At 36.4% G+C, this 14,662-nt stretch overlaps 1 protein-coding gene across 1 annotated transcript; it reads right to left on the bottom strand.

Moving 5' to 3' along the window:
- On the bottom strand, window positions 1–10,081 carry tsku (tsukushi small leucine rich proteoglycan homolog). Its single transcript, XM_079823107.1, has 2 exons — window positions 9,843–10,081; window positions 1–2,088 (listed from the first exon to the last, which is right to left on the bottom strand). Exons 1-2 carry the CDS (start codon window positions 9,891–9,893, stop codon window positions 1,039–1,041), a joined length of 1,101 nt encoding a protein of 366 aa, XP_079679233.1. The 5' UTR covers window positions 9,894–10,081; the 3' UTR covers window positions 1–1,038.
- Window positions 10,082–14,662: the final 4,581 nt, after the last annotated feature.

Here is a 14,662-nt window from a genome sequence, read left to right as displayed (position 1 = left end):
AGTGAGCGTTTAATTACAATATTGAGCAAACATACGGTCATATATGTAAAGTTGATTATCTTTTATTATTAGGAGTATAGTTTTATACAAACATAAAACATACCTCAACTCCCATGATGAACAAAACATCATGCTTTTTTTTTTTTTTTTAATCCATACAAATCTTAAAAAAATGAAGTGCAATTTTTTTTAGATCAGCATCATGTAAACGTGAAATGACAACTTGGGAATTATAGAGAATTCATTAATGTTACATGTCCCTCAAGCGTCAGTCTGAGTGATGCGTAGAAAATATAATACCATTTTATTTTGTAGTTTGTAAATTATATTTTAGGTTCAGTATTAGGAAAACATTTCACTGCTAAACTAATAAATGACATTAAAATGCAACATTTTTATTCTTAAATTCCACATATTGCATTTTATTCTTTGTGCGTCTATCAAAAAAAAGAAATGCCCCACTTTAAAACAAGTAAAAACATCTAAACGAACCAAATTTGATTGCCCTCAGTTTTTAAGGTCCACTGTAAATCATTCTAATAATACACATTCGAAGAATTTTAGCATGCATGAATGTAAACTGTACAGCTTCTATGGTCATTTTAAGTGTAGGGGGCATCTAAACATTAGAATACAGAATACTATCAAATGAATGACACTGAAAGGCACCATGACTTCTAAATTGACCTGCTACACTGCCGTGTTTGTACAAAGTGTTTGAATACACAATTTATGAAACTTTAAGACTGTTTGTGTTAAAATAAAAACGAAACAAAACAACAAATTAAACATCACATTAGAGCTGACATCACTTCAGATCTCAGGTGACACTAAGTAGAACAGAAATGTAGTAAATAAAGTGCACAAGTTATAAACTGTCTGTGTTAAAATAAGATGAACACCTGTAAAATAGCGGACCTTAGTTGGCATAGTATGTGCAAATATGATGCAATCTTGAATTAGAAAAAATAAAAAGATCTTATGAGATACTAATAAGGCACAGAGATGAGAAAATTAGTCTTTACTGGCACATCATGCTCATAAGATCATTCCTGCATTGTCACAGGTAAGAATATCATTGGGTTTTGCCTGTCCAATCTGTCTGTGAAACTGTCCTTGCTTGTGTGTCTTCCAGCAATGCACGTTTGGCCCTAGAGTTATACTCTTTATGCTTGGCATCTGGGTAAAGACGGCCTTTGATAATGGTGTGACAGCAGTATTGGACAAATTGAGCTCTTGTAAAGAGACGAGTCCGCCAAATACATCTGGGCTCAATGTCTTGAGGCGGCTGTTGTTTGATAAGTCTAAGACCTGCAGGTTCCTCAAACCCCTGAAAGCACCTGGTTGAATCAGGGTCAGCTCAGACAGGCCGCTGAGAGAAAGGTGAACCAGTTCTGTCATCGAATCAAAGGCTCCTGCGTCAATGCTGGAGATGAGATTCCCGTCCAGGTTGAGATACTGAAGTGGGATTCCGTTAAGCGCTGGGACCGTCTTCAATCTGTTCCCTGCGAGCATAAGACTCTTGATGTACAGCGGATGGTCAGGCGACTTTCTGGTGATGGAGGTCAGAAGGTTTTGCGACAGGTCCACCATGATTGGTATATCCTGTGCCCTGGTGGTGAAGACATCAAGGTTGAACTCTTTGAATCGGTTTTCACTCAGGTCCAGCTCAACGAGAGGGAGTCCAGTGAAGCAGCCATCACCAAGCCCCTCAAGAGCGTTGTTGCTCAAGTCCAACGTTTCCAGGTAACGAAGTTTAGAGAACGCTTTGGGGCTGACATGTGCGATGAGATTGCTGCTTAGGTCCAGACTGACCAAGGTGGTGTAACCCGGTCCAGAGAGCATTGAATCGCTGATGGAGGTGATGGAGTTTAAGGAGAGGTCGAGATGGGAGGTGTCCAGAGGGATGGGGACAGGAGCGTTCCCGGGGCCGATCCCTCTGCAGTCCACTTTGGTCAGGCTGAAACTGTCGAAGAGGCCGAAGCTCTCCACCTCACAATGACACTGCGGATGGCAGTTCTTCACTGCTCCCATGACAGCAAGGCCAAGCAAAGAGAAGAAGAGACACAGCAATGTGGCCATGGTGAGCTATAAAACAAACAAAAAAACACACATTAAAGGGTTTAATTTCATAGTCATGAACATCCCAAAATCACATGAACTTCAAGCATCACCAAAAATCATTCTCTTGCATATTTATTTTATCATCCAAACTGAACCATTATCCACTTCAGGGGCCTTTGAGATGTTTGAAGAGATCAGAAGTCACTCATTTACATGAGTTCATTATGTAAACCAACGTAGCCAATCATTTACAGCTGTACGTACATGCTTGTCACTCTTGGGTCTGTGTTCATTTATCCTTTCCACTAAGTGTTAATATTCAAGCTTCTTCTCATCTAGTGCAATTTATTGAGCCCTAATTTTTCCGCACCTTCTCAAAGGATTTGGCCTAATTCTTATGATCAAAGAGCCTATTAAATTGGACTTTTTCAATTACAGTGACAACTTGATTACAAGCGTGCAAGGCTTTTCTCATGGAGAATTTAAGAGCTGTTAGCACATAAATCAAGAATATAATGAAACTCAAAAGACTTTGATGCTTTAATATATGCAAACCAGTATTAGCAATGATTACGTCCAAATAATCGCATAATAGCTTACCAGGTTTACTTGTGAAATAAATGTAAAAATAAATAAATTAACTCTAAATTTCTGGTAATAATACTTTACCTTTCTGATGTGTTATTCATTCAGTATGAAAAAGTCAAGTAGTTTCTCATACAGTAAAAATGGTAATGTTAAATATTATTAGAATTTGAAAAATAACGGTTTTCTATTTTAATATTTTATAAAAATCTAGGTTTTTCCTGTGATGGCAAAGCTGCATCATTACTCTAGTCTTCAGTGTCACATGATCCTACAGAAATCATGATTTGATGCTCAAGAAACATTTCTTACTGTTATCAATTAGGGATGAAACGGTATGGAAATTTAACATCACGATTATAGTGACCCAAATTATCACGGTTATCAATATTATCACGGTTTTGTTCAAACGAGATGAAAGTATTCAAAAAGAACAGATGCACACACTTAAAACATTTCAACAAGTTTTATATTTGAAATTCAACAAACAACAAATAACTAAAGCAGCTCTATGCACTTTTTTAAGCTTGATTCTGTGGGATTTCCTTCTTTAATGGCCTCAATAGCAACGCATAATGCATAAATAATAATTTATCGTAAATATAATCTCTAATATTATCTCTGTAAATATATTCTCAAGCAATATTCTCATCAGTGTTCAGCAGTGATGCATTTAAATCTAGCATGTTTTGTGTTAGAGCCCAAACAGTCTCCTAGTGAAATAATGCATATCCATATTTCCATATGATTTGACAGTTTAATTATTAAATATCAAAATGTGTGCATCATACCTGACACCTAAATGATCACTTTACAGTCAGTTGTATGACTGTCATTCTCTTCAAATGCTATTGAAGTTTGAAACGTGTATAACGTTACCAATGTTGTGTTGAACTTTAGAGACGGTCCCTAAATTCGCCAGCGTTATGCCAGTCATATCAGATGCGCTGTGGTTCTGCTGTGTGTTTTAAAACAATTTTCGCTGCTGAAATAGAACAAAAACAGTCCAACACTGTATGATGAGTGAATCTCCTGCGTACATCGCACGTTTATCTCTGCTTTGAGTGCAGATTTCAGGGAGTGAGCGCGGCGCGCGCTCTGAACGCCTCTGATTATGAGACATTGCATTCATAAACTCAATATAAACACGCGTGAGTGGTTATAATGCGCAACGCGATTATAACAGACGGCGTTTGAGAAGACTATAATAAGTTCAACAGCCAGAGTGACTAGTGTGCAGCCGAAATAACGTTAACTTATACCCGCAAATGGCGGTTGTTAATGTCAAGCCCTGAATAATATCCCTTAAATGTCACCCTAGTCTTGTCTGAATTCGTTCGCTTCATATTATTTGCCAGACATAGCTTTGGTATTGAGGTCAAAGTCCACTTGCCTTGCGTTCGTAGTTTTGAAGTGTTCCCCCTATTACAGCGACTTTCTTCTGGCATGTTCTGCAGACAGGGTGACCATCTTCGATTAAGTTTCCCTCAGGACTTTTGTAAAAGGCAAAATATGACCACGCCTCAGATTTGGTCCTTTTAGAGGCTGAACAATCTCCCGGCGCTGTCACTGCCTTCTTCCATTTCTTCTCATTCAAAAACAACCGTGCGCTGCGCCAGACTGACGCTGACTGGACAAGATTTACCGCGAGTTTTCACAATCGTGATAATCACACGCGGTTTTAATGATAATTAAATTTTCTACGATATTACTAACCGTCACTAAATTTTATCGTGGTTTATCGTGAAACCGGTAATCGTTTCATCCCTATTATCAATGTTGTCTTAATATATTCAAGTTCAAAAGAACAGCATTTATTTGAAATAGAAATATTTTGTAACATTATAAATGTCTTTGTCACTTTTTACTATTTAAAAGGTAAAAATAACATTTACATTTTTCTTGCAGAATAAAAAGTTTTCTTTAAAAGGTCCTGTTCTTCGTGATCCCATTTTTCAAACTTTAGTTAGTGTGTAATGTTGCTGTTAGAGCATTTATAATACCTGTAAAATTATAAAGCTCAAAGTTCAATGCCAAGCGAGATATTTTATTTAACAGAAGTTCCCTTTCAAAGCCTACAGCGAACGGCTGGTTTGGACTACATCCCTGTACATCCTGCTTTAATTACGTCAGTAGAGCAGTTTGTCGACTAACCTCCGCCCACAAGAACGCACGAAAAAGGGGGCGTGGTCTTGTTGCTCCCGCGTGGAGAATAGGAAGTGTTGCGTTCGGTTGCGTTCGTATAGTTTGTTTGTTGCCATGTCGTCGAGACGCTGTTATTTTCATCCCGGAGTCAAGTCACCTTTGTTTGGCTTTCCCAGGGACGCTGTACTTAGAGATCATTGAGCGCATGCATCCCCGTTATGGTGAGAGGCGTGACCTTTCCGGTAACGTGCGCTCTGCGTGCCCTAAGCTGCTGTCGAATCACAACACGGGAACCGCTGGCACAATCAGAACTCGTTACGTGTTTCTGAAGGAGGGACTTCATAGAACAGGGAAATCTTTCAAGCCGTTTTGAGGACAGTGAAAACAGCAGTATACAGATAGGTAAATTGTGTGAAAAATACTGTTTTTTTACACGCGAAACATGAACACATGTTATATTGCACACTGTAAACACAATCAAAGCTTCAAAAAAACACGAAAAACGGGACCTTTAAACATTTTTTGGAATGATAGTGTAGATCTATATATTGATTTTTATATTGAATAACTTGAATTCCACGTGTAAATACTTTAAATCGATTACTAAAGAAAAGAGACTGAATCTTGCTTACGCGTTCTCGTGAAGTACGCAGAAGACTCGAAAAGCAGACAGAAAGTCTGTGTCACACACAGGTGGAGATGTTCTCTATGACTCCAGCTGAAATCTATAAATGCTCTGCCACGCTCTACTGACGACTTTTGTTGCCTGACCACCCTACCATGTGCTCTTTGTTTAACTAATTGACCTGAACTTAAACCTCTTTCAACACTCTATAAACAGTACCGCTGAATCTGGACATGGGTTAACTTGATAACACAACAAGGGCGAAAGAGATTTGACAGGTTCACACAAAACATGAGAATGAAACAGCAAAAATGACTGAACATAATAAGTCTGTAAGATTGTGTAGGTATGGATAACGATTAACAGAACCAGCACGCTAGGTAAACAATTACCTCTTATGTAATTGATTGCATAATAGGTACAATGAAAATACTTTAAGCTACAGAGTGGACACTAACAACTATTTAGGGAATTATAAATATTTATTTGTAATCTTTTTACTAACACAATAGCAGACATGCTATGAGAAAGTCTTTTGTTTGCAACTGCAAATACTGTAAAGTGCTGCTTAAACTGGATGAATCTGCTTAAAGGGTTGGTTCGCCCTAAAATGTAAAGTCATCATTTTCTCACCCTGATGTTGTTCTAATGCTGTATGCCCTTTTTCTTTTTCTAGCCACAAAAGGAAAAAAAAAAAAAAAAAAAAGTCCCACTTGCACTCATCCATTTAATGGTGGTGTGACCAGCATCAAGGCAAGCTTTAAAAAAAAGTCGCAAAAGCATCACAGAATGGTCCCATGTGACAAGTGCCATATAGTCCAAGTGTTCTGGAGGTATACAAAAGGGTTTGGTGAAAACAAACCAAAATTGTATGTATTATTTAACAAAAATCCTGACCTTGCTTGTTTGTCTTCTGTGCATGTGCTTTCATGAGACTCTATTAGCACCGCATGTTCACTTCGACTCACAAAAAGCACACGTGAGAAATCAAGACTAAGAAAAACGTGACATGACACACAATCCATGTACTTTCTTCTCTGAGGTGAATATATCCATGTTAGGGCTGTGCGATATTGAAGAAAAATGCGATATGCGATATCCTTGTTAAATAATGCGATATTCGATATGCGATACGATATTGCTTTAAGTGTGTAAAATCTATTTCTTTCCCCAACTGATGCCTTTCACTTAAAGCATAACCGACTGTGTTTACATGAATACTCATCAAGACATAACTGTGTGTGTATTTGACAGTTCGAGTGTGTAACAAGACACGAAAAAAAGAACGGCTTGTGTGCACGTTTCGTGTGTGCGTCAGACAGCGCGAGACTGCAAGGAGTTGTTTTTTGCAAGTTATTGTGTTTAATAACTCTTTTTAACGTCCAGCAAGTCACATAAGTAACAGTCGTGCCCAGTCTATTCTCTGCTATATGCATCAACCTAAAATGTAAACTTTTCACAATGTTGAAGTAGCCTATTAAAATCATTCAGATATTGCGTGCCCTTGCGATATGCATATTGTGATATGTACATTTGCGATATTTCGATATATTGCACAGCCCTAATCCATGTTATAACCACATCTTCGTCGTTGCAACAAGAAGTCAAGTCATAGCAAACTGTCATTTCACAACTGAAGTTAATACTTTCTGTGATATTATCTTTTTTTTTTTTTTTAAAGCTTGATGTTGGTTCCTGTTTACTGCCATTATATGGAAGAGCCCAAGCGGGACTTTTTATGGTCCAAAAAAGAAATAACGGCAATGATGATTTAATTTTCATTTTAGGGTGATCTATCCCTTTCAATAGGAATATTTGTTAGGGATACAGACAGAGACTTGTAACCTCAGGCATTTCTTTCACTTTCGATCTGGCCTAAAAAGTGTTCCTCTTCAAGTAAACATTTTTCTAAGAATTCATGCTCCTCCTACTCTCTTCTTAGGACATAAGCATTTCATCATTTTAAGAGAAATGTCTCAAGACTGCTAACGTTCTAACAGGGCCTTGTGAAAACACTGAAAAACATTTTCAGCCATTTTATGTATTAATTTTGTATTTGGTAATGATTACACACAGGGCTTGACATTAGGGATGTGATGGTGAGGAACTTTTCCCACTGGTTAATTGGCATGTGCTAACCAACACCGGTAATACCAGTATCGCCGCTCTGCCCCGCACCATTAGGAATGCCTGTGTGGTCGTGCGCATTTTACGTGCCAATTCAGGGCGGCAATTGCTTGAATGGTGGGTTCATTATTATTCTTAACGAAAAAAACTACAACAAAGCAGTACAATGACAAACTCACTTAAATATGCGCTTTTATATTTCGCTTTGAAATCAAAATCTTCGCCATCATCTTGTCAGTTAGCTCCTCACTCACGAGATAAATGAAGTCTGACTCCTTCTGCGGATCTGTGCTGCGACTCTTGTTCGGCTTACGCTGCATTGAGCAGACGCGTTCAGTTTTTACTAGCCACTCAGCATTTTCACAGACCACAATTTTGATATTGATACAATGGGGAAAACTGCCATATAAATATTTTTAATATTAGCCTCTCTCATAATTTGAGAGAGCCGCTATATTAGCACTTAAGACCTGATGCACAGATCCATACTGTTACACGTGCATTTTCTTTCTTCACTATTTACGTTCACTTAAAACATAACTGACTGTGTTTACGTGAATACTCGTCGAGACCGGATTTTGACATTATTTTGTGTATTTGTGCAATGAGCGGCGAAAAGAACTCAATTTAGAACTGAGAGAGCCGTCTTTATGTGTGGGTGTGAGCACAAAATCTGCAGGGAATGAATAAAATGATGTGCAATATGCGCATTCCCATTCCGAAATTCAAGCCCTGTAACACCAACAATATTCATCCGGATTCCGGAGCAAATAAAACGAGTGAGAGAGGGAAGGCGAGTTTGTGTGTAAACTCAGCAGGTATCGCGCATCTATTCTGCGGAAAATGAAGCATTTCAGATATTTCAGTATAGATGTGTCTTGAAGATTTTTCATAGGCTAGTAGGAGTGACTGCGTTACACGCCACTGCTGAAATCCATATTTAGAACATTCAAATTGAATTAAATGTCAAGGCGTGGAATTTTTCTGTCAACGTAGACATCTGCCTGCGTGACGGGTTATGAACTCTCCAGGTGTTGTACACCTCCCACTGAAAAGTCCCTACTTAGAATGCCTGAAGTCTAAGTGGGATGTATTTTAAGAGCAATCACTGTCAGTGTTTAACAGCTACATATTTATCTTTCTCCCCTTTTAGTGAGTCTCGCCCATCGATGGTCTAGCATCACAACGCAGATCATTTTTTACATTTCCTGGAGTAGCCAAAAGAAAACTACAGTACAAGAGAACTAGAGTTGGTTCTTAACCAATTTAATTAGCAGACAGCAGACATCCTAATCCAATAATGCTGAAAGAATGCAGTACTTTAAGGGGGGTCAGATTTAATGGGAGCTTAGTGTCTCAAACAGCTCAGTAATACAACTTTTGTGCGCCAGGTACTTTTTGCGATGCCAACTTCCCAGCAGCACGTAACCTTTGAATTGCATGTTAGAGACATGCATCAAAGTGTTCAACAGTTTTATGGTTGTTGACTACAGTACAGCTGACATAATGCAGGTTGTCACCCATATCGTAGAAAGCGCAATCTCAATGTTATGCAATATATTGTAGCACTCGTGATCCCTAGAACAAAAAAAAAGTTAAAACAATATCTAGTCAGAAATGGAATCTGGATCATATGGGAATTGCTTGTACTGTAATGGGTTGCAATAATGAACAGGTAACGTCCACCGACAGGTCCACCGACAAATGGCACCATTTGGTGGGTCTCTAAAGAGTAGTACTTAATTATGCTAATGCCACTTCCTTCAACAGGAAACAACATAATTACTCAATTGTTTGTAGCTTTTCATTCAAGTGAAAAACAGCAATTTAAGCTCAATGTTTATTTTTAAAAACATCTTCCGTGTCAAACGATATTGGTTGATTTCTAATTTAAAAAAATACCCTTTTGTAAATTGAACGGATTGGTTAAGTTTGAAAGTCTAGTGACTGCTTGGCTACCATGACAGCTTTTTAGGTTATCATCGATGCTGTCTAGGAAGGCAGCTCACTAAGACGAAGCCAAAATCTCCGCTTTGATGGTTGGACTCACATCTGTACTCAGTTAAAATTACAGTCGCAGAAAACTTTGACAACGCTCAACAAACGTGCGCGTGTCGCATACAGACTTATTCATTGTCCATGTCTTCACACACCTCATTACGCGAACTACTCGAGATGAAGGAATCACCGTACATTTAGACTTCGTCATGTAAAAAAGACGATATAAACAAACGCCAGCAGTAAAACGCGGTTGCGAGACACAGAAGAAAACTTTCCTCTTTTTCGCAAAACTTACCATGTGCCGCGACTCGTCTGTCGGAGAGCTTTTACTTTTCCAGGCCAGCATCGGAAAAGAGTTCAGTTTTAGTCATTGTCATATCCAAAGTTGTCTTGTAGTGGGGCAAGTGAACACGTCTGCGGTATTGTTTGGGTTGTGACTTTGTCGATCTCTCGGCAACAGATTCGCCACATAAGATGAAGCGATAAAAAGCCACCGCAAGCAGAGTCTCGTCTAGAATTTCACTCACTGATGATGATAATCCGCGCCCACCAAAGTCTGAACGCCTCGAGTTTCAACGGCGCTCTCTAGCGGCGAGTGTATGCTACTACAATCACACACGATTTAAACACTGCGTACTAGGGGTTGAAATCTTTTCTGATTCCAAACTGCTTTTCTTACTTAGTATTTTTGTCTTGTTTTCAGTCCAAATATATAAAAATCAAATCAAGATGCTTTCACTAGATAAGTAAAATGACAAGATATTTTTTCTTGTTTTCTGAGAAAACAAATTAAAAGAAGCGAGTTTTTGCTTAAAACAAGCAAAATTATTTGCCAATGGGGTAAGAAAAATAATCTTGTTTCTATTTGGGACAGAAACAAGAAACAAGATTTCAAACAAAAACAAGATAACAAGATATTTTTCTTACCCTAATTGCAGATAATTTAGCTTGTTTTAAGCAAAAAACTCACTTCATTTTGATTTTATTTTCCAGAAAACAAGAAAAAAATATTTTGTCATTTCTCTTATATAGTGAAAGCTTCTTGATTTAAGAATTTTTAGATATTTAGACTGAAAACAAGACAAAAAAATACTAAATAAGAAACGCATTTTTTTGCAGTGCAGGTACTTTTTAAATCTTAAATTAAATAATGGCGTTTATACTGTCAATGCACTAAAGCTAAAGCTAAAAGACTAAAGCTATATCATCCAATAAATATTTGCTTCGTATCAAGGGAAGGACATGCCTAATATGTATATCCCTGACAAAAACACCTAAGAACACTATGCACATTGGGTTTTTATTTTTCACTGTTAAAAGGAGGGCTGCCAACAAAAATCACGATTAATCTTGTAATTTCTCATCAGTAATAATATTAAATTCACTAAATGTTTAAAAATTCCTGCGTTAACTTTTTTTTGTTTTCACAATGTGAAGTATCAAATAAAATTCTGTGTAATTTATTATTGATACATTCATATTAACATATAACCTTATGATGATCTCATTAATTCTACAGTTAAATTCTACACTTTTATCAGCATTGATGGATGGAGAACCCATGAAGAACCTTTAACATCTGTGGAACCTTTCCATTGCACAAAAAGTTCACTAAAAATTAAAAGGAAAAAAAAAGGGTCTTTCAGAAACTGTTTACTGATTTTTCGCAGAACCAAAAATGGTTCTTCTACACTCTAAAAAAAAGGTTCTATATGGCACCAAAAATAGTTCTTGGCTCGTAATCATAGGGGAACCCTTTTAAGTGCTATATAGCACCAACCTTCAGCGGTTCTTCAGAGGTGCTATATAGCACCTTAGTCAAAGAACCGGTGAAGAACCACTGAAGCGACAAAATTGGTGCTATATAGCACTTAAAAGGGTTCCCCTATGATTACGAGCCAAGAACCATTTTTAGTGCCATATAGAACCTTTTTTTTAGAGTGTAGAAGAACCATTTTTGGTGCCATATAGAACCTTTTTTTAGAGTGTAGAAGAACCATTTTTGGTGCCATATAGAACCTTTTTTTAGTGTAGAAGAACCATTTTTGGTGCCATATAGAACCTTTTTTTAGAGTGTAGAAGAACCATTTTTGGTGCCACATAGAACCTTTTTTTAGTGTAGAAGAAAAATTTTTGGTGCCATATAGAACCTTTTTTTAGAGTGTAGAAGAACCATTTTTGGTGCCACATAGAACCTTTTTTTAGTGTAGAAGAACCATTTTTGGTGCCACATAGAACCTTTTTTTAGTGTAGAAGAACCATTTTTGGTGCCACATAGAACCTTTTTTTAGTGTAGAAGAACCATTTTTGGTGCCACATAGAACCTTTTTTTAGTGTAGAAGAACCATTTTTGGTGCCACATAGAACCTTTTTTTAGTGTAGAAGAACCATTTTTGGTGCCATATAGAACCTTTTTTAGAGTGTAGAAGAACCATTTTTGGTGCCACATAGAACCTTTTTTTAGAGTGTAGAAGAACCATTTTTGGTGCCACATAGAACCTTTTTTTAGTGTAGAAGAACCATTTTTGGTGCCATATAGAACCTTTTTTTAGAGTGTAGAAGAACCATTTTTGGTGCCATATAGAACCTTTTTTTAGTGTAGAAGAACCATTTTTGGTGCCACATAGAACCTTTTTTTAGAGTGTAGAAGAACCATTTTTGGTGCCATATAGAACCTTTTTTTAGAGTGTAGAAGAACCATTTTTGGTGCCACATAGAACCTTTTTTTAGTGTAGAAGAACCATTTTTGGTGCCATATAGAACCTTTTTTAGAGTGTAGAAGAACCATTTTTGGTGCCACATATAACCTTTTTTTAGTGTAGAAGAACCATTTTTGGTGCCACATAGAACCTTTTTTTAGAGTGTAGAAGAACCATTTTTGGTGCCACATAGAACCTTTTTTTAGTGTAGAAGAACCATTTTTGGTGCCATATAGAACCTTTTTTAGAAGAACCATTTTTGGTTCCATATAGAACTTTTTTTGTGTAGAAGAACCATTTTTGTATGGCATTGATGTAAAAAATAATATTTTGGAACATTTATTTTTAGGAGTCTGTATCTGTAATGTTAAGCGTTTATTGAATTTAAGGAATAAAAAAGCTTCAAGGATAAATGTAATATTATTTGTATTAATATTATTACTTTTCTCAAATTTCTAGTAGATATGGATCACAAGGACAACCATTTACTTTTTGGAATTCTTATCAAAGCCTCTTATATTTTTTTCTGCTATCTGCAGAGATTCTAAACAAATTGACGAAGAAGAAGTGAAAAAAGTGAAGGAGCGCAATAAGAAAATGAAGAGGACAACACTGATTATACAGGAACTGTAGTATAGTTTTAATATTATAAAACATAAACTTGTAGGCTAACCAACATATTTTTTCATCCACTAGATGGCAGTACAATAAAACAAAAACAATTGTCTTTGAGACGCCCTCATTTCAATGAAAGTAAAACAGTAATTTTATTATTAATTGTAAAACAAATATTAGAAAGTATAGTATATCTTAAACAGTGGTTAATTAATTATGGCTACTTAGCCAGCCCTATTAAAATCTAGGCTATAGTATAGATAGTAGGCCTATATCAATATAAAAGTTTCAAAGGCAGAGACACTTTGGTTTGTTTCCTTTATAGGCGGTTATTGAGTGCTGCAGATTGCTGTATTATTACCTGTAAGTGCTTTGGGTTGTGGTTGCTGAGTTTGCATCCTCTGTTTCTGGTTGTAGGGCAGAGGTGTCAAGGTGCAATTTTTAAGAAGCTCAGAGGCTTATTGGATATGGGTCAGCACATCTCTCTCGTCCTCCTCCCTCTCTCTCTCTCTCACTCACTCACTCTCACTGCGGCACAACTCACCAGAAAATCTCTACAGTAACCTGAAGGCAAACATCCCACACAGGCCTACATTGATGCCCAGGTGTATTAAGCTCCTCGAGCAAATCAGAAATCCCAAAATTCACATGATCAATCAGAAAGTCAAGACTTATGCCCAGCAAATGTTTCTCCTATGTGAAACAATGAAGATGTAATAGCTGGTGATCAGGCAGTAAAACAACTTTGTTTATCTGTGCTTGTATATCTCTGTAAGCCATAAACATTGCTAATAGACTAAATGAGCTCAGAGAGACCTCAGACGTGTTCTCAAAACACAAGGTTTAACTGACGCAGGCAAATGTGAGAGAACTCTAGGGATCGTCCCAGGGAGCGCCCTTCGTTAACTTTAATTGTGCCCAATACACCTTGCGCAAATTCAATTGAAGTGGGCCTATCACAACTACACCAAACAAATGCCTAATTACACTTCATAACCGCTCGTGCGCCACGAGGTCTCCATGGCGAGGTGGAAATGGGCTGCTGAGACCTTGCTCATCCTTAAATATTAAAGATGCTCAAAATGTAAATAACAGTTGTCACCCATACCTTTAAAATATATATATTTTTTTTCTTGAGTCAAAAGTCTCTTAGATATGTTTGTGTAGCTTTAATTGTTAGTTTTATCATGTGAAACATATCATATAGGCTATATATATATATATATATATATATATATATATATATATATATATATATATATATATATATATATATATATATATATATATATATATATATATATATATATATATATATATATATATATTATTATTATGAAAATACACTTTTGTTCAGGTCATGGTTGGTCATGGTATTCAGAAATAATAATAATAATAATAATAATACATAATAATAATAAATTAAACAAGGCAAGTTTTTAATAATAAAAACATTTTTGAAAACTTATTTGAACATTTTACTGTTTTGAAATTATTATTAGGCTTATTATTAATATTATTCACATATTAAAATATTAAAATTACACTAGTTTTTTATTTTTTATTTCTACCTTTTATCACGAACATAAAATATAAATTATTATAAAATAAAATATATGATGTTGAAAATCACTTAGTAGTATGGCGTTATATGATTGGTTCAGTGCATTTAATGATTCTTTTCGGCGCATCAAAATGTCTTCGTCTTAATGTATTTAACGTTTTTAACGCTTGTGATGGCTGCACGCCATATAATGTGCATTAATAATATTTTACATTTCCTCAATTTGTCTTAAAAGTA

The sequence above is a fragment of the Gobio gobio genome (assembly GCF_949357685.1).
Source record: "Gobio gobio genome assembly, chromosome: 8".
Taxonomy (NCBI): domain Eukaryota; kingdom Metazoa; phylum Chordata; class Actinopteri; order Cypriniformes; family Gobionidae; genus Gobio; species Gobio gobio.
Note: the sequence above shows the minus strand (reverse complement) of the source record. Positions and strands in the feature narration are given on the sequence as shown.